This window comes from Eptatretus burgeri, chromosome 2 (genome assembly GCF_056783735.1).
Source record: "Eptatretus burgeri isolate ZD-2024b chromosome 2, Ebu_testis_v1, whole genome shotgun sequence".
Lineage (NCBI taxonomy): Eukaryota > Metazoa > Chordata > Myxini > Myxiniformes > Myxinidae > Eptatretus > Eptatretus burgeri.
Window position 1 is genome coordinate 122,168,609 of NC_140962.1, and position 21,268 is coordinate 122,189,876.

General features: G+C 42.3%; 2 protein-coding genes and 1 long non-coding RNA gene across 4 annotated transcripts in view; all 3 read right to left on the reverse strand.

Annotated features, from left to right (window-relative positions):
- Window positions 1-433: 433 nt before the first annotated feature.
- Window positions 434-3,542, reverse strand: LOC147032969 (uncharacterized). The gene is made up of 3 exons (XR_015055412.1): window positions 3,016-3,542; window positions 2,790-2,936; window positions 434-1,406 (listed from the first exon to the last, which is right to left on the reverse strand). It is a non-coding gene; the product is annotated as an uncharacterized LOC147032969 (long non-coding RNA).
- Window positions 3,543-5,492: 1,950 nt separating this feature from the next.
- LOC147032970 (uncharacterized) lies at window positions 5,493-15,958 on the reverse strand. Of its 2 annotated transcripts, XM_085858888.1 has the most exons (6): window positions 15,685-15,958; window positions 9,436-9,681; window positions 8,331-8,576; window positions 6,902-7,015; window positions 6,237-6,732; window positions 5,493-6,135 (listed from the first exon to the last, which is right to left on the reverse strand). In XM_085858888.1, exons 3-6 carry the CDS (start codon window positions 8,557-8,559, stop codon window positions 5,700-5,702), a joined length of 1,275 nt encoding a protein of 424 aa, XP_085715014.1. In that variant the 5' UTR covers window positions 8,560-8,576; window positions 9,436-9,681; window positions 15,685-15,958; the 3' UTR covers window positions 5,493-5,699. The 2 variants fall into 2 exon arrangements, with proteins under 2 accessions (XP_085715014.1, XP_085715022.1); XM_085858896.1 differs by lacking the exon at window positions 15,685-15,958 and having other exon boundaries at window positions 9,436-9,709.
- Window positions 15,959-18,652: 2,694 nt separating this feature from the next.
- Window positions 18,653-21,268, reverse strand: part of LOC147032971 (protocadherin-18-like) — a 58,990-nt gene continuing 56,374 nt past the window's right edge. Inside the window, exon 9 of the mRNA XM_085871040.1 lies at window positions 18,653-21,268. This exon is cut by the window's right edge and continues 371 nt beyond it. Coding sequence (XP_085727166.1) covers window positions 20,831-21,268 — 438 coding nt within the window. The 3' untranslated portion in view covers window positions 18,653-20,830.

Consider the following 21,268-nt stretch of genomic DNA (forward strand, 5'->3'; position numbering starts at 1 on the left):
ATTGAAGCTCTCTTGGTGCCATCCTCATCCTCTGCTGTAACAACTGAAGCTCTATGTACCATGTTCGCACAACATGGTATTCCGAACTCCATTGTATCAGATAATGGATCGTCATTTACGAGTTCAGAGTTTCAGAGCTTTTGTAAAATGAATGGCATTAAGCACTGCACATCAGCCCCCTACAAACCTGCCAGTAATAGTCAAGCTGAACATGCTGTTCAGATCATCAATAATGGCCTAAGCCACGTCAAGGAAGGCTCATTCAATCTCGTCTAGCTCGTGTGTTGCTCAACTATTCCACCAGACCACATAAAACCACCGGTCACTCACCTGCCAAGCTTCTGATGGGTCGTGAATTAACAACACAGTCATCATTAGTGCACCCGGGCGTAACGGTCCAGGTCGGGAATAACAAGTATCAACAGAAACATCATCACAACCAAACGTCTGTATACCACAACTTCCAGATCAATGATCCTGTATACATGTTGAATTCCGGATGTGGAACCAAGTGGTTATCTGGCATCATTATCGATAACATTGGTGAAATGATGTTTCTTGTGAAGTTCTGTGATGGTCGATGCATGCGTAAACATGTTGTCCAACTCAGGTTAAATCATGGGGAGCCAAACATTGAATCGGCTCAAGTACCTTTGTCATCCACTCCTGTATTAACATCACCTGTGTTTGAACCTGAGGTATTTCCTCATGAAAGCTTTTCACCCATCAATGTACCTGAACTCGTTCCCGACCCTCTACCCCTTATTGAGAAACCCACAGCAATCGCAAGCAAGGACAGCCCTCCACTAGCCCTGAGAAGATCAGCTCATGTCTGTAAGCCTCCTGAGCACCTTGATTTGTAATAAAATTTAGAAAAAAAGGGGGGGGGGAGATGTGATGTATCAGTAGTATACACTAATGCATGCATACGTGGGTGCACCGGAGCGTGGTGAGGGGGAGTCACATGACCCGCCCATGTTCCGATGCTGTGCTGTGTTGCGCCCGTGTCCGGAATAAACCGATTGTTCCCACTTCAGTCTTCAACCCTGTTCATTGAGTACATTAGAGTGTGTTAGCTCTCATAAGAGCCTCAACATTGTGTTAAAAACAAAAGTCTGTGCAAGGAAGGTGCTTTTCAAGACAACTGAAAATGCCTCGGGTGTGCCTGGTTTTCTTACATGAACAGAATACTGGCAAGTGCAGGGGGTAGATCCATCCAATGGATGGTGATGTCATCCGTAACTGTCCAACCTCGACCATGGGGAGATGGCACATCTATGCACCGCACCAAGGCTCACTTGAAGATGGTAGCCTGGTAGTTTGCTTGCTGGACGTGCTGTGACAGTGCATCCCTGTTAGGAGGCATTGTAGTCTCAACAAGGGTACCCATCTGAAGGAGGTTACACCTGCAAATTTGAGGGTATCCATAAAAACCTATACATTGAAAAGGGATTAATATCATATATTTTTTTAAAATACAAGTATGATGTACATACATGTACATTGTACAGTACAGTATACCTACATGTAAGTAACATTGGTGTTTTCAGAGATTAGGATTTTGAAGAGGGAAATAGAGACAATGCATCCATCCCAATTACTACACTTTGAATCAACTTGTACTCAAAAGAAAATAGGCCTTTCGTTTTTCCTTTCAAATTAACTAACGTGGTTCGGCTCGCCACGCTCGCCTCTCCACGCTCGCCTCTCCACGAGTCGTTGCAGAGACTGACGTCACAGATTTGCTGTGTTGGCATGATTTACACCAATCATAATACAAACATTTATCTTCTACAAATTTATTTGTAATATTGGTAATATTGTATTTATTTGTAATATTGGTGATATTATATTTATTTGAAATTTCATTTGTGATATAAGTAGGTCCAAGTGGTCTCAGTGGTCAAGGGTCTAAGGTGTCTAATCTGTCAGAAAGGTGTTAGGAGTCGAAAAGTTGTTGAAGTCTAAGGGGTCTAAAGGATCTTTTGGGTCTTTAGGACTTTTAGGTCTTTGGGGTCTTCTTGGATTTTTTGTGACTTTTGGGTCTTTAGGGTTTTTGGGCTCTTCAGGTTCCTTTGGGTCTTCAGTGTCTTTTGGGTCCTCAGGGTGTTTTTGGTCTTCAAGGTCTTTGGTGACTTTTGGGTCTTCAGGGTCATTTAGGCCTTCAGGGTATTGTGGGTATTTTGGGTCTTCAGGGTTTTCATGGTCGTTTGGGTCTTATGGGGTCTTCGGGGTCGTTTGGGTCTTCAGGGTATGTGGGTGTTGTGACTTTTGGGTCCTAGTGGACTTTTGGGTCGTCGGGGTCTTTTGTGTCTTCTGTGTCTTTTTCGTTGTTTGGTGTCTTCTGTGTTTTTTGGGTCTTCGGGGTTTTTTTTTGGTCTTCGGGGCCTTCGTGGTCTTTGTGGTCTTCGGAGTCTTTTGGGGTCGTCAGGGTCATGGAAATATTTGGGGTCGTCGGGGTCTAGGGGGTTTCAGGGTCTTTGGAGACTTTGGAGTCTTTTGCATCTTCAGAGTCCTTAGGGTCTTAAAAGGTCTAAAGAGTCTCAGCTGTCTAAAGGGTCGAAAGGTCTTTTCAAGTGCAGTTATTCAAAGTGCAGTAATTCCCTCTTCAAATTCTGATAGTACGTAAATAATAGACATAGTCACACGACTGGACGGACGAAGGGAAGGACGGACGGACGCACGCACGTTGAGACCGAACTCTTTTAATATATATTAAAAAAAAAATTGAAAAAAATTAATCTATTAATTTGCAGTATATTAAATTTCGGCTTGTCGACTCAAGTTACCTGCGCGATTGATTCGGATCGCAGATCAGGCTCATCTTCAGATTCGGAATCACCGTAAACTGTGACGTCATTGTGGCCGATCGGCATCCCGAGCCAGATATCTGCTTTCCTGACGATATCAGCCTCCCAGGAATCGTCGAGTGGTTTCTACGTCACAGCACAAGATCGGAATTTTTTTCCAGCTCTTTCTGGAAAATTGCAGACACTTTGAAAATGCACCACAAACCTCAAAGGTGAATTATGCACCGTTTGCTGAGACGGACATCGACAATGTCCGCAGCTGATTCCACGGAGGCCGCCATTGTTGTTCTTGCACGGCCTGACGCTCAGAGAAAAACGACGCTTCTCATTGGTCGATTTAACAGGAGCAGCCGGTCAATCTTGTAACGTTGATGTTGATTGGCTAATGTAAGAGCGATGACGTACCATTTCCCAGGCTCCATCAACGGTGGATATTCAGGGTGAAATCCTTCGGATGCTTCTTCATTTTATCACGTGAAACGCACGTTCACCCGTGACGTGCGCAAACACCCCGTGTGGCACTGACCCCATAACTCGTGATGGAACATTCTGACCGACCTGACCGACCTGCCATCACTGAAACAAACGTCCATTCCAGCTCGACGGCATTGCCTTCAAGTGCGAAAGGACAAAGGGAAACGGCCCAGGGTTAAACTCGTCGGGATGAGCGTTTGCCTTGAATTCTGCGACAAAGGAAACGCCCGAACCCCGTGCAATACCGAATTCCTCATTTTTGCATCCGTTTGCACGGTGACGTGCGACGTCAACGCTGAGAGGCGTAATGACGTCAAGGCATCATCGGTCATTCGGTGACGTCATTACGTCTGTAATTCAAATGCGAGTTCAAATCCTTGTCAAGAAAACGATAAACACTTTTGTGTAATTAATTTGCTCAATTCCCTGTAAAACGTGACGTCACTGCTGACTGTCCGAAACAATATTTTTGTTCCTATCAGGTGTAGAACTGTTAACTGTTTGTGTGTTTGTGTGTGTGTGAGTGTGTTTGTGTGTGTGTGTGTGTGTGTGTGTGTGTGTTTGTGTGTGTGTGTGTGTGTGTGTGTGTGTGTGTGTGTGTGTGTGTGTGTGTGTGTGTGTGTGTGTGTGTGCGCGCACGCGCGCGCGTGTGTGTGTGTGTGCGTGTGTGTATATCTGTTTGTGTGTGTGTGTATATGTTTGTGTATGTATATGTGTTTGTGTGTTTGTGTGTGTGTGTGTGTGTGCGTGTGTGTATATGTGTTTGTGTGTGTGTGTATATGTTTGCGTGTGTATATGTGTTTGTGTGTGTGTGTGTGTGTGTGTGTGTGTGTGTGTGTGTGTGTGTGTGTGTGTGTGTGTGTGCTTGTGTGTCTGTGCATATGTTTGTGTGTGTATATGTGTTTGTGTGTGTGTGTGTGTGTGTGTGTGTGTGTGTTTGTGTGTGTGTGTGTGTGTGTCTCCAGCTGCTCTGCCTGACTATTGTACAATGTTCAAAAATAAATAATTTGAAAAGAACCCACAATCAAACAGTTAAATAATTCTGGCTGCCCCACCATGCATCTGATCAGGTTGAAATTTTAAATCTATATTCCCCATGACTGCTAGATAATATTTGTGAAGTTTCACATCGATCGATGAAGCCGTTCAACAACAAAAAAAATTTTTTTTTAAGATTTTCGTTCAATCCAATATGGCTGCAAGACCATGTGACCGATGAATTATTCGTGAACACCCTGGTATTCCCGAGGCTTGGGGAACGTGTGTGAAGTTTCCCCTCGATTTGTCAAGCTGTTCTGGAGAAGAAGATTTTTAAAAGGTTTATTCTTCAAAAAATCATAGCTGCCAGACCATGTGACCTTTGACGTCATAGGTGGAGAAATTTTGTTCCTCATAGCGAGGCGATCATACCTGTAAGGTTTCACCTTGATTTGTTAAGCCATTTTGGAGACGTGCATTTCATAAGGTTTTTTTTTTTTAATCAAAAAAAAATGACTGCTGAACCACATGACTGATGACATCATCAATTTTTTTCTCCAATACCATTTAGCCCGAGATGACCCTCAAGAATTTTCAAACTGATCAGATAAAGCGTTCGACTTATGCAATTATGACGTCATAACAAAGGCACCAATGACGTCATAGTTAACAACACTTGTTCCCCATTGTGAATACCTGATGTGCCAAGTTTCAATTTTTTCCATGGAATGCTTTCAGAGATACAGAGGTCCAAATTTTTCCCTTTTTTCCAACATGGCTGCTACACCACATGATATAAATATCACATGACGTCATAATATAAAAAAAATTCTGTATGAGTCGTCGCACCTATAATGACAGAAGTAAAACAATAGGTTTCTCAGCCTGAAAGGCTTGGTACCTTAATAATCATCTTCCTATAATTCACCGTCCGTCCGTCTGTCTGTTCCCAGGTACCGCAAAAATGGCTGAACCGATCGCAACCATTTTTTGGGTGTGTAATCCTGGGACCGCTTGGAGTAATATGGGCATAAATATAATAACATGACCCCCTTGACGGCTCCCGTAGGGAGCGGGTGCTTCTAGTAAAGATAATACATGACCCATCCTGACTGCTCCCACATGAAGCAGGCGTTTGCATGATTACTAAAACAGCATAAATGACCATCGATTGTAAAATCCTGAAATGCCAAATTTGATGAAGTGAAAGAGACCCGAGATATCAATATGTTTGAAACAGAAAATTTATTTATTTCCGAATGGACTCAAAACTGTTAACATGCAACCTGCAGTGCTGAAGCTGCAATCATCAATAAAATAAACAGCTAAATCACGTTTGGATCTGCTCTGGATGTTTGTCAGCAATTCACAATCCAAGAAGAAAAGAAAGGGCTGTGGACATTCGAGTCTTTAAGTTATCCGAATCAATCAGTCAGCTCATATACATTCAGGAAGTTCACTGGTGAATGTGTTTTCAGATAGCAAATGGTCTGGCAGTTCTGCTGAGTGGTTAAACTCAGCTGGAAAACTGAAACAGTCCACAGGTAGTCCCACTGAGTGGTTAAATTCAAGTGACAGAGACATTGCAGGCACATCAAGCAACTGTTGACAGTCAGCGGGCAAGTATTCCTCGAGCAGTTCAGATGACCCGCACCAATCGGTATCAGCCAGAAAAGATCTTGCAGACAGTTCAGCAGAGTATGGAGATTCAGCATTTGTTGCGTGGTTAGCCTCATGGGGGCAGTTGTGTGCTGCTGTGCTTTCGTGCTTGGTGTTTTCACTTGGATGAAGGACGTTGTTGTTCATACTGGACAAGTTTTCGTGCTGCCGCACAGCTTCGTTTAAGAGGCACGGCATGCATTCACAGATATCACTGAAAAAAAACAAAAATGGAGACGTGGATTACCTTTATGAGCTATTTCTTCCGACCTCAAAAAGATACCCAAGGCAATGATGTTTTTACAATGAACTTACCTGCCAGGCTGGTGCTGATCATTGTGCAGTACAATGTTGTCAATGTCATTCTGCTGACCTGGGGGTTTATTAGCTGGTAAAATGTATCCTACATTCGGACTTTCATTTATCTCTATATGTGTGGACTCAGCCCATACTACGTTAACCTGAGGGCATTGTGGCTGGAGGACGACTGAAAGGTTCTGTGACTGTGATGGAATTATCTCTTGCTCTGGTTGAGGTCTTCCCAGCACAGCGAGAAGGACTGGCTGTGATGGGTGTTGTTGCCATAAGGATTGACTCTTCTCATTATTTTCAAACATGTCATGAAAAGATACTGGAACAGAAGTAGAGAGACCATCTTGTGGAACACTCTGATTCATGGATGCCGCAAACTCTGTGGATGAGTTATTTGTGGAGCATGTCGGAAAGAATTGGAGCTGTTGTGCAGCCAGAAACGCCTGTCTCGCATCACCGTGGTTGAAGCTGTGATTGTCACGAGATGGAGCCGAAGAATCTGTAGGAAGAAAATTCGAAAGTTGGATGAAAATTTTGGAAGTACCGCACAACAAACTGTAAGTGGTGGCATACCCAAAGTTATCTCCAACCTCATGGTCCAGTAGAGAAAGCCTCAAAACAATTGAAGAAATTCACCTTGAGGCCAAGCTGTCATCCAACACACTTACCACACCTTGAGGGTTCTAAACCTATGTGATGCCCTTGCACCTCCGCAACATTATGGGGGTTGGCAGTGCTCTCGGAGAGTTTATTGCGACGTTTTCTTGGTTTGTAGACCCAATCTGAAAGTGAGAACGATGCGATCGAGAGATGAGCTACAGAAAACCATGAGATAATATACACTGTGGGATTGATAAACGACTTCTCCTGTACAATCCCATCCAACGTACATTCAGCATGGCCAAGAAATACCTGATACATATTAAATTCAAGTGAAATCCTAAGAAATGCTAATTTATTTATTTATTATGTTGCAGATGAGAGAGAGAGGGAGAGACAGAGACAGAGAGCATTGTGAGATCATACTCTGTGCAGAGCGTTGGTGCTTTGGCTATTGGGCACAATCCTGGACGGGTCGCCACTCCGACACAGTATACCAGCAAGCTGGCACTCATTTTGTCGACCTCAGAAGGATGACAGGCCGAGTTAACCCCACCTGGTATTAATTCAACAGCTGAGCAGGATTTGAACTCAGGACCCAAGGATCCAAAGCCCACCACCCGAAACATTAAGCCAACACCAGGCATGGTGTTGCATCAATACCAGGCATCAATAAGAATATTGATGCACCAGGCTCTGAATTCCTGTCTGAAGATTATAAAGGATTCCTGTAAAATTTACGAACATGGAGAAGTTGCCAAATATCAAGAGAACAAGGATCCTGGAACTCGACTTGAAGCGCCATTCAATGATTCAGGCTGAAATAGACTAAAATAATTAACAACGTTAGAAAATGTCCTTCCAGGAATGCAATAGTCTTATCTGCCAAAACGTTTCGTGAAACTGCCAGAACCATTTCTGAAACATTTCACGATTTGGAGATGTTTCATGGCCAGCCAGAAGCTTGGACTTCACTGCACCCAATTTTTTTTTTTTTTTTTTTGTGGGGTACCTTAAATCAAGTCTACCACATGAGATCAAGGACTGTACAAGATTTATGGAGGAAAACCAGCAAAACACGGTTGTCCTTGCGTGTAAATGCATACATTACAAGAAAATGGCGGTCACTTAAAAAGGTATTGTTTTCAAGACCGAGGTCACTGATTCAGTCTCCTGAGATTGTACTTTCATATGTTGTGCTAAAATTCTAATTTCTTGTTGAAAGGCTCTTTTTACATTAAAATGTACATAAGCCAGGTATTTCTTGGCCACCCTGGATAAGGGACTTTCCTTGCTTGAATCCCACAATTTTTTTGCCATCATCTACAGCGAAAATGGCAATTTGGCTAAGTGATAATACTGAAAAAAAAACAACAACTTGACATATGTGTGACTCAGGATGCAAATAATGTGTGCTCATAAAGTATTGACGATGGAACATTTGTTTATTGTTAATGATTTTCAACCAAAAACAGATGGGAATGAATAAGAGCTTACTGGGATGCATCGTTTGATGTTCAACTTCGAGCCTGTGAGATTCTTCATAATATGGGCGTTTCTCCTGTTCCGTGATGTTATGCCAGGCAGCTCCCAGGGCCTTGCTCACCTCGATATTGCTCGTTCTTGGCATTGTTTGGGCCATTTGCTTGCGGTGGCGTTGTGCCCACACCATGAAAGCATTCATTGGTCGCTTGATGCGGTCTTTATGCCGATATATCGGTGGCATCTCGATCTGCTCAGATGCTTGGATAAAGAGAATGATTGAAATTTATGGCAAATTTGTTGGAGAGGTACAAATACAATATGTTTAATATACGTCTGTTAGCATTCAAGTGTGTGTGGCTGCAGGATGGCCTGAAGATAGGCACACTCGTCTCTATGCTATCTCTCCTGGGTTCAAATGTCGGGCCAGCTATAAACTGTCATCGCGGTGTTTCACTTGTAGGGAGGTTCATCAATTCAGACTCTTAATACCCTTTAGACCCCTAAAGACGCTTTGGAACCTTAAGACCCTGTACATACCATCACACCCTATCGAACCATTAGACCTCTTCGACCCTTCAGATCCTGTTTGACGGTTTAGAACCCCAAAGACATTTAGACTCCTTTCTACCCTTTAGACCTTCGGACCTTTGACCTTCACACATTCACAACTGGGCCATTTAGACTTTTCATTTGCAATCAACGACCTTTAATTTTGTACATCCTTCCATCGATTTGCCACACGAAACAAGTCCCGGCGAGGGTCTTCAATCTCTCATCGCTTGTTCTTGCGATAAAGGCAGAAGTTTTGTGAATGCGAATGTACAATATTAATTTTGGAAAGTTAATTGTTTGGGGGAAGTGGAGGGCAAAGGTCAATGTTCTCCCAGGGCACCTTCTACCCTTACACAAGCCATGTCTAGGATAACAATCCTGGGGGGTCAACCACTCGTCCACTCCGACGGAGGACACTCTTCGATGAAGTGTGCAGAACCCATGCTCTGTATGTAGATCTGGGACATGATAATGATTATTAAATTAATTATTATTATTATTGCATTGTGTACATTAGTGGTGGGAGGATCAGAAAACCCATGTCTCCGAGCAGTGGTTTACTCACCTGTACAATTCAATGCACCTGTTGATCAATGTCGATTTATGTCCCTCTATCAAACCCACTGTAGTTCTCACCGTACTCTTCCTTTACTGTGCAGTGTGCTCCCCCTTTATTTTCTTCCTTCCTCGAAATGGATCACCTGTCTTTGACGAGATGTTGGAAAAGCGTCGGCGAAGTGCGTTTGCGACTTGAAAACGTTTGTCACGTCACTATTTGTTTACGTCGTTGCCATGGTAACCACACAGGTACCTGGAAGACGCAATTCGTGCACGAACTCAGCACCAGAAACGACAGTTTATATTGTATTCCTTTATTTATTATTATTTTGAAGCGTGCTGATTATTTTCGACGTGTTTATTAATGCCAATAATCCTTAAATAAACAAACATGGGAAAACTATATTGGGGAGGTAAAGGGGGGAGGGGTCGGAGGTTTAGACTCATTATAGATGTGATGGGAATGCATTGAAAACATATGTGTCTGTTTAGTTGTTCGTTTGTAAAAACATGTGTTGAAACTGGTTGAATGGACTCGGGGTGTGAAAGGTAATGTTCAACTAAGTTGGGATACACAAGCAACTTTGGAGGAGGATACAAAGCAGGAGGAGGAGGCCATTTGGCCAATCATGCATGCACGGCAGCCATCCCAGGATTGTCACCCACTCATGTACAAGCTACTTACGATGCAGGAGCACAACGAGAGTATTCGTTGGAGGGGGGCTCAGGTTACCTATCAGTCTTATCCATATTCTAAAAATAAAGTTTTGTTGAAAATTTGGTGACAAAAGCTCAGATGGTGAAAACAATTTATGCTTTGGACGCACGCACGCACACACACACACACACACACACACACACACACACACACACACACACACACACACACACACACACACACACACACACGATTGTAAAATGTCTCTCGCTGCATGGACAGACGGGCTACCAACAATGCAATCACGTCTATGGCTAAAGGGGTGGAGAGGGGGGGGGATGGGGCTCAAACCCCCTGAGTATTCCCACCCTCCTTCAATGCGTCACTGCTCCCATGAACACAAGACCATATCACCATTTCCCTCTATCTCCAATGCATATAGTTACCTATCTCAGTCCCATTTAAACTTATCCACTCCCTCAATCACCACTACCTTCCCAGGGAGACCATTCCATGTATTCACCACTCTCCAGTTTTGAAAGACCCTTCCCTTAAAACTCTCTTAACTCTCATCTTCTTCCCCCTCAAGCTGTTGCCCCTGGTCCTAACATTGTCCACTCTGCTGAATTCTACTTCACCTATCCTGTCCACACCCCTCATTGTTTTAAACATCTCCATCTGGTCCCCTCACAATTGCCTCCTTTCTAATGTAGAAAGTCCGGTCTCCTTCAGCCGCTCCTCATAGTTTAGTCTAGTTAACCCTGGAACCAATTGAGTAGCTTGACGTTGATCCCTCTTTGTATCAGCTAAGTTGTTTCTCAGATGTCGTGACCAAAACTACACAGAATATTCTAGATGAGGGCTCACTAAATTATTATAGTGTTCACACTACCTCTTTTGATTTGTAATTACCCTCATGAATACAACCTAAAACCTCGTTAGCTTCACCGAGAGCTGCCAAGCACTGTGTTCTCTGCTTTCCCCATGTATCCATTGCCACTCCCAGATCCTTCTCCTGTGTGATGGCAACTTCTAAGTTAAAATTGCTGTCCTTTTCCACTCCCATAGGGAACGGGTATGTCTAGTAATAGTAAAACAGCAAAAATACTTGTTTTCCTCCAATTGGTTTTATTTTTTATTTTTGTATTTTACAATATGTTTAATATACGTCTGTTAGCATTCAAGTGTGTGTGGCTGTAGGATGGCCTGAAGATAGGCACACTCGTCTCTATGCTATCTCTCCTGGGTTCAAATGTCGGGCCAGCTATAAACTGTCATCGCGGTGTTTCACTTGTAGGGAGGTTCATCAATGTGTATGTCGTCCCTCTTTGGAAGTTAAACTGGGTGTTTCGTTTGTTAGCATTAGTTGGTGGATGTTGAAGATTTGATGGTGTCCTTCGTGAAGAGTCGGTGAGCTATCACCAGCACGATGGACAAATTACCAATTGTTGCCGGAGCAGTTTCATGCCGAGCATTGTGGCTGGGACAACCACGAGCCAAACTATTGTTTTATATTGTCTTAGACTCAAGAAATAAATTGTTTTGCATTGTTTTTTTGAGGGTTTTTTTTTTTTAATCTCTGCCTCCTCAAAATTCTATGTCGGAGTTCCACGGACAGTTCCTTGGACTTCATGGTGGAGTTTCTGCTCTGACATGCACTTTCAACTGTGGGACCTCATATAGAAAGGTGTGTTTCATTCTAAATCATCTCCAATCAATTGAATTGGCCACAGGTGGACTCAAATGTAGTTGTTGAGACATCTCAAGGATGATCAAAGGAAATTGGATGCACCTGAGCTCAATTTGGAGTGTTACAGTAAAGCGGTTGAATTCCTATTGATACAAGATATTTAGCTTTTCATTTTTAATCAATTTGTAAAAATTTCTAAAAACATGTTTTCACTTTGTCATTATGGTATGTTTTCTGTGGATCGGTGATAAAAAAAATTTAAATATAATTCATTTTAAATTCAGGCTGTAACACAACAAAATATGACAAAAGACAAGGGGTGTGAATACTTCCTGAAGGCAATGTAACGAATACGTTACATTAGTTATTCGTGCCTGTTGTTTGTGTCCTTTATGACATCCCAAAAACAGGAAGTTTCCTGTTTGGAATGATTTACAAGTTTGTTTGACTGCCAGACAGGCAGACAGACAAATAAAATTATCTCACTCCTCTCTGAGTATGCACAGGCGGGAGGAGATTCCGTACATTTTGCCAAATTCAGAACCAAAGTAGTGCTAAATCGCAGGTTCCTGTTCCAATTAATGTTCTCATTCCTGTTCAAAATATAACATTCAATTGAAATTAAGTGGATCCTCAATTATAAACTGACGTTTGTACTTTATAGACAGACAGATAGAGAGACAAGGTGAACCGATTGCTTAACCCTTATTTCCGCTTCACGTATACCGGGTAACTATTCATGAAATTACATAAGTAAATGAGAGAGTTCATAGATCACCTTTCCCGGGCAGACTTGATAAAAAGGACATGGAAATGGTCTTTTAAACTCTTTCTTTGCATTTCCGAGCATGACCTATGTATCCTATGAGCCGCGATTTTGTCCGAATCTTGATATTCCCCAATGCCGAGAGTACGGCGGCAAATTTGATTGGTCGAGATGGGGTAAAAAATGGCTTAATATTTTCCAAGTCCTGCAAAACGGAAGGTTTTTTTGAAAGTGCACAGAAGGCAATTTGTGTTCCACAGTGTTCGAGTCCATAATTAAATTTAAATATAATAAAGATTTTAAAGGCTGCACACCAAAAAAAACTATTTTCAGAAGTTTACCATGGTTGACGCAGCATCTTTTACACCACCTTATTTAACAAGTTACATCAGGCCTTAGTGCAGGCTGTTTGTGTCTTTTATGACGTCCATTAAAAGAGTACATTTCCTGTTTGGAATGACTCAATTTTAGTTCTTCTTCGTCTTCTTGTTCTTGCGTATGGCAGCTTAGGTACCGGGTTGCCATCATTTTGTTGGGGCACGACTATGCCGCTGATGCTGTGCTCCACCACCAGTACACTGTTACTCATTTCACCGACCTCGGAAGGATGATAAGCTGAGTCAACCCCACCTGGTGTTAATTCAGTAGCCAACAGGGCTTAAACTCAGGACCCTAAGATCCCAAGCCAGCCACTCTAACCACAAAGCCAACACCAGGATTGCTTCAATTTCAGATGACTGCCAGATATGCAGACGTACGAAAATAAATCCCTTCCTCCTCTGTGCGCATCCACGATTGGGATGAGATTCCATCCAATTTGCCGAAATTCACAGCTCGGGGGAGAGTACTGTTAAACTGCAGGTTCGTGGTCCAACTGATGTTCCGATTCGTGTTCTCCAGCATTCGAAATATATTATTCCATTTAAATTATACAGTTCCTCGATCAGAGACTGCCTTTCGTAGACGGACAGACAGACAGGACAGACAGACAAAGTGAAGCAATTGCTGAACACCACTTTTTGCATCACACGTGCGGGTATCTATGTACCGTAAGAGATAATCAAAGCAAATTATGGAACATTGCTCGAAGCTTGAGCAAGTTTCACAACATGGTGACTCCAAAGATGTTGATGCCCCCCAATTTGTTCAGCGAATGACGAGCCATTGCAAGACGAGTTCCATCGTCGGCACGACCAAAAGATGTTTTGAACTTTGTTTACAAAAAATAATCTCACGGATAATGTTCCCAACACATTTGTTGCTCAGCTCATCCTCTTCTCCCTCCCTTTTTTTGTGGCCAGTGATGAGTGTAGCTGTTCCAAGCTAAAGTTGATCAAAACATACATTCATTTCTCAATGATGTCTGTTTTTCTGTTTGTAATTTGGTGAATTTTTTATTTTTTTGGGGGCCAAGTATGTTGGTCTGTAGCCTTTGTCTGTTTGTCTATATGTCTGTTTGTTTGTTTGTCACACGATTTTTGGCCACAATTTGTTTTCAAGCAATCGTTCTGAATTTCTTTTTGTTTGTCGTTGTCCGACCAAGGACAAGCAACATTTAATTTTGGTGAAGATCCGAATCCGGATCCAGATCTGAGAATGTTTTTAGGGATTTTTTCACCATTGAGAGATATGGCCAAAAACGACATAAAGCACAATATCTCAAAAGATTATGGATGGATTCGGACAAACCTTGGTGTACAGGTTGGGGGTGTGACAAGGACAAATCGGTTCGATTTTGCTGCAGGTCCGAATCTGGATCTCGATCTGAGAATTATTTAATTTCAAGTGGTTCCTCTCCATTGAGAGATGGGGCCAAAAACTATGTTTCGCATGATATCTCAAAATGTTGTGGACCAGATCTCACAAAACTCGGTAGACGAGTTGGTTCGGTGACGACAACAAGCCGATTCGATTTTGGTGAAGGTCCAGATTCAGATCCGACCTATCAGTGAGATGCAAAAGGTAATCTGTCCGTCCTGGCGGAGGTATGCGCTCCAGCGAGCGCTGTTCCGTTTCGCCAAGTGTCATTATGACTGATATCTCGTTTGTCTGTTTGTTTGTTTTTTCGTTTGTCCACACCGAACGTGTGTATGTGTATGAATTACATGAGACCCTGAAGAATCCTCAAATCTTTCAGGACCCCAAGATCCATGAAGACCACAAAGACCCGAAATACTAGTAAGACCCATGAAGACCGTAAGACGCCGAAGATAGTTTAAACCCCGAATAGCCTTTAAAAACCCTAAAACCCTTCAATCGCTTTAGAACCCTGACACCCTTTAAGATCCTGAAGATCCTTTGGACCCCTAACACCCATCAAGACCCTGAAGACCCATAAGACCCTTTTGACCCCGATGATCCTTTAGACCCCCAAGACCCTTCAGACTCCAACACCCTTTAAGAACTTTGAGACCCTGAACACCTTTTAGACCCCTAAAACCCTAGTTATGCATAAAACTCCTTTATACCCATAAAACCCTAAAGAATCCGAAGACCCTTTCAGACTCTTAATACCCTTTAGACCCCTAAAGACGCTTTGGAACCTTAAGACCCTGTACATACCATCACACCCTATCGAACCATTAGACCTCTTCGACCCTTCAGATCCTGTTTGACGGTTTAGAACCCCAATGATATTTAGACTCCTTTCTACCCTTTAGACCTTCGGACCTTTGACCTTCACACATTCACAACTGGGCCATTTAGACTTTTCATTTGCAATCAACGACCTTTAATTTTGTACATCCTTCCATCGATTTGCCACACGAAACAAGTCCCGGCGAGGGTCTTCAATCTCTCATCGCTTGTTCTTGCGATAAAGGCAGAAGTTTTGTGAATGCGAATGTACAATATTAATTTTGGAAAGTTAATTGTTTGGGGGAAGTGGAGGGCAAAGGTCAATGTTCTCCCAGGGCACCTTCTACCCTTACACAAGCCATGTCTAGGATAACAATCCTGGGGGGTCAACCACTCGTCCACTCCGACGGAGGACACTCTTCGATGAAGTGTGCAGAACCCATGCTCTGTATGTAGATCTGGGACATGATAATGATTATTAAATTAATTATTATTATTATTGCATTGTGTACATTAGTGGTGGGAGGATCAGAAAACCCATGTCTCCGAGCAGTGGTTTACTCACCTGTACAATTCAATGCACCTGTTGATCAATGTCGATTTATGTCCCTCTATCAAACCCACTGTAGTTCTCACCGTACTCTTCCTTTACTGTGCAGTGTGCTCCCCCTTTATTTTCTTCCTTCCTCGAAATGGATCACCTGTCTTTGACGAGATGTTGGAAAAGCGTCGGCGAAGTGCGTTTGCGACTTGAAAACGTTTGTCACGTCACTATTTGTTTACGTCGTTGCCATGGTAACCACACAGGTACCTGGAAGACGCAATTCGTGCACGAACTCAGCACCAGAAACGACAGTTTATATTGTATTCCTTTATTTATTATTATTTTGAAGCGTGCTGATTATTTTCGACGTGTTTATTAATGCCAATAATCCTCAAATAAACAAACATGGGAAAGCTATATTGGGGAGGTCAAGGGGGGGGGGGGGGGTCGGAGGTTTAGACTCATTATAGATGTGATGGGAATGCATTGAAAACATATGTGTCTGTTTAGTTGTTCGTTTGTAAAAACATGTGTTGAAACTGGTTGAATGGACTCGGGGTGTGAAAGGTAATGTTCAACTAAGTTGGGATACACAAGCAACTTTGGAGGAGGATACAAAGCAGGAGGAGGAGGCCATTTGGCCAATCATGCATGCACGGCAGCCATCCCAGGATTGTCACCCACTCATGTACAAGCTACCTACGATGCAGGAGCACAACGAGAGTATTCGTTGGAGGGGGGCTCAGGTTACCTATCAGTCTTATCCATATTCTAAAAATAAAGTTTTGTTGAAAATTTGGTGACAAAAGCTCAGATGGTGAAAACAATTTATGCTTTGGACGCACGCACACACACACACACACACACACACACACACACACACACACACACACACACACACACGCACGCACGCACGCACGCACGCACACACACACACACACACACACACACACACACACACACACACGATTGTAAAATGTCTGTCGCTGCATGGACAGACGGGCTACCAACAATGCAATCATGTCTATGGCTAAAGGGGTGGAGGGGGGGGATGGGGCTTAAACCCCCTGAGTATCCCCACCCTCCTTCAATGCATCACTGCTCCCATGAACACAAGACCATATCACCATTTCCCTCTATCTCCAATGCATATAGTTACCTATCTCAGTCCCATTTAAACTTATCCACTCCCTCAATCACCACTACCTTCCCAGGGAGACCATTCCATGTATTCTCCACTCTCCAGTTTTGAAAGACCCTTCCCTTAAAACTCTCTTAACTCTCATCTTCTTCCCCCTCAAGCTGTTGCCCCTGGTCCTAACATTGTCCACTCTGCTGAATTCCACTTCACCTATCCTGTCCACACCCCTCATTGTTTTAAACATCTCCATCTGGTCCCCTCACAATTGCCTCCTTTCTAATGTAGAAAGTCCAGTCTCCTTCAGCCGCTCCTCATAGTTTAGTCTAGTTAACCCTGGAATCAATTGAGTTGCTTGACGTTGATCCCTCTCTGTAGCAGCTAAGTTGTTTCTCAGATGTCGTGACCAAAACTACACAGAATATTCTAGATGAGGGCTCACTAAATTATTATAGTGTTCACACTACCTCTTTTGATTTGTAATTACCCTCATGAATACAACCTAAAACCTCGTTAGCTTCACCGAGAGCTGCCAAGCACTGTGTTCTCTGCTTTCCCCATGTATCCATTGCCACTCCCAGATCCTTCTCCTGTGTGATGGCAACTTCTAAGTTAAAATTGCTGTCCTTTTCCACTCCCATAGGGAACGGGTATGTCTAGTAATAGTAAAACAGCAATAATACTTGTTTTCCTCCAATTGGTTTTATTTTTTATTTTTGTATTTTACAGAGACCTGTCCAAAAGGAGGAATCACACTTTGCTCAGAATAGCAATGAGAAAATAGCAAACGATTAAGATGTCAGTACAGGAGGAGTGCAGACAGGAATACTCAGAACTTGTTCATGTAAGATGCTTGCTGGGATTCCTGTGGACCCTTGGGATGAAAAGGCTGCCCGATTGTGCAGTTTGGTGGGAAAATCTAGGCAGAGGGCCAAAGGAAACACACACAGGAAGTACAGGGTGGTGCGGAATTTTGGTTCCTCCATTAAACCACCCAATGGATTCTTCAGAGTGAGTCCGTCTGTTTGTCTATTTGTTAGTCTGTCTCAGACTGTTATAATGTATGCATTTTCTCCTTTTTTGGCTTTCTTCTGCTTCAGTCTCCAGATGCTTGCGCGTTATTAACTGTGGGTTTTTTTATTTTATTTCATTTCACTGTTTCTTAAAATATATGCAACTACAAGTAATTGGTGTTGAGCTTTTCTCGATTTGTGCTCTCTGCTGCCTCATCAAGTTATGGGATTCGATCTGCATATATATATATATATATATATATATGAGCCTGGTGTTGGCACAGCAGCTTGGGATCCAAAAGGTCCTGAGTTCAAGCCCCGTTGGACCACTGAATTAATACACCAGGGGGTTGACTCAGCCTGTCATCCTTCCGAGGTCGGCGAAATGAGTACCAGTGTACTGGGCCGGTGTATACCCCGGTTAAAATAGGTGTACCATATCCCTGTGTCGTAAGAGGCAACCAGGGTTGCGTCAGGAAGGGCATCTGGCGTAAAACACGTGCCAAATCAAATGCGGATCATACGGATGATCCACTGTGGCGACCCCTTAAAGGAGCAGCTGAAAAAAGAAGAAGAGATATATATATATACACACATACACACACACACACACACACACACATACATATATATATATATATATATATATATATATATATATATATATATATATATATATATATATATATATATATATATATATATATATATATATATATATATATATATATATATATGGTATTTTTATAGATGGTATAGCAATTACAAAGTTTACGAACAAAACAAATTAAGGACATTGTATTAAACAAGTCGACCAAGCAGTTTACAATGAACGCAGTGGATTTCATTGTCTTTTATTCATCATAAATAATGAACTGATACATGATAAGTATTTGGAAAACAAGGAAATACTAAAGACATTTGCCAAAAGGGCAAATCGCAAATGTAGACTTCTTCTACTCTCTTCAGGAGTGTGTTGGACCCTGTCAGCTTTATACAAGATTTATCATGCTGTGGATGAGTCGGTGGACTGTGTCCGAAGAGATTCTGTGCCATTTCTCCACCAGAGGTGGCTGCATGATCTCCCATCATTTGCTGCAACTTGATGATTACGGATGACTCTTCAATGGATGTTTCAAAAGCATTCAAACAGGGAGAGGTCTGATTAAATGGAAGCGCACAGCACAGTAGTAATGCTCAGCGAATAGAGATGCACAGAATCCCTCAAAATATTGGTCTAATTGCCATCATGCATTGCCATCTTGATATTATAATCTGGAGTCATTAACGTTTTGAAAATGGCATGAAAATCGGATGGAGAAGTCAAGGTTTTTCCCCATGTACAAGACATGTTTGACACATGATCAGGTGATGACTAAAGTCAGTTTTTAGTATACCTGCCAACACCATCAGCAATCGACCAAGAGTATGGTAGGAATATACCATTCTCCAGATGCACATGCTCAAGTCGAAAAGTGAATCTTCACTGATCATTGGAACATAACATTAGCCCTGCGTTCACCACCTGCAAAGTGAAGCACCCCAACATGGAATCCATCTCTAGTGATGCTGGTGTCTGTCAGTCACGGAGAAAGTCATTTTTGGTCTGCAGCCACATAAATGTGCAACATGCAAATAGTTCTACACATTTTGTTTGGATATGTTCATTCACTGAGCAATTGAAATTCTGATATAGAACTTTAAAATATATCTTTAACTTCACATTTAAAATGCATAGATGACTTTTGCATTTCAAGCTGTTGATTTCGTTTTTTAATACCCTTTGCATGTTTGTTATCACCATGCTTTACGAAAAGGATGCCACGTGATGCTAACACCTCACCTTTACTATGTTCCAGGTGAGCTAAAAACGGGGGTATATTATAACCGGTTCCGTCCGTCTGTCAGAAATTCACCAAACTTGATAGTTATGATCACCACATGGCAAAAAGGTGCGAAAAGCAGTATCATTTTTGGTCCCGTCCCCGAGAACCATGTGATAGGGTCAAAATATCAATTGCTGAAAAATGCAACTACAAGCACATTTGAAAATGAAACTTTGTGTATGGAATCAACATTTGGGGACACATGAACTATGTAATGCTTTTTGGGGTTTTGACCCCCAGTTCACGCCCCCCAGGGGATTCATGCCCCATACTGAGAGTCACAGGGGTCAAAAGAGAAGATTTTTTTTTTTTAACTCAAATTGAATATTGGGTCATTCCTGGCGGAACTTTTTTGCTGTCTTTCAACTTTACTTGTGGTGTGAAAGCGTGGAGATTTTTGATGGCGTCCCATCGATTTCACTCTCGTTTCATTTGCATTGTTGGGCCTGTAATAATTCACCAAGTCTTTTATTACTCCATATTTATATGGAATAACACACACACAGACACACACACACACACACACACACACACACACACACACACACGCACACACACACACACACACACACCTCCTTTTTTCTGTGTTTGTTCCTCACAATTATATTCATCTAATTACAGTACTAGCTATTCCGAAAACATTATAATTTAAAGGATTGCTCAAATTATGACTCAGACTGAAACACACACACACACACACACACACACACACACACACACACACACACACACACACACACACACACACACACACACACACACACACACACACACACACACTTTTCAAAATATGGTAAATGTGCTCACTACAGATTATTATAATGTTTCTGTACAAAGTTAGTGTACAATTATCTTTCACAGAAACCCAAGCTAATGTGCCTACCCCTTAGCTCTTATTCTTCTTGATCCAAATTTATGAAACCTACATCACCGAACCTGCTATGATCGCTTTCACAGGAATCCATTTCTACAACTCTCAACTCGGTGTCGTTCCACCTCGCTACTCCTCCAACTCCAGGTTTTTCTATTTAGCATTTTAATCACAAACTTTTTTCAATCTTATGTCGTCAGAGAGTTTGTCCTTTGGGAAGTCGCAGCTTCCATGACAAAAAAGTCAAGTTCTTCAAAGGTTACCTCTGCAGTAGTAGCCTAGTAACCTCAGCCACCATCTCCTCTGGGTCAAGCCAAAGAGAGCCACTCTGTGCTGATTCTTCCAGAAGTGAAAGAACATGGTCAAACCCCTCTTCTTCTCTCCCTTTAAATCCCCCCAAACCTTCATCAGTTTCCTTTCTGCTCCCCTTTTCACCTCCAGCTTCCCTGCTTATCTTATCAATTTTTTTCCTTTTTTCAAACTTATTTGCAGGTTCAATATTTCTCCCCCTTACATCCCTAGTTTCTCTTTGGTCTTCTTTCTTTACATCATCTTGCCCTTCAACCTCCACATTTTGCTTCAACCCTCTCTCCATTCTGTCATCAATCTCCCTCCCATCACATCTCTCACTTAATATGTTCCCCTCTGTCTCTATTTTGATTGTAGGTCTACACTTAACTGACGGGGAACATGAGGG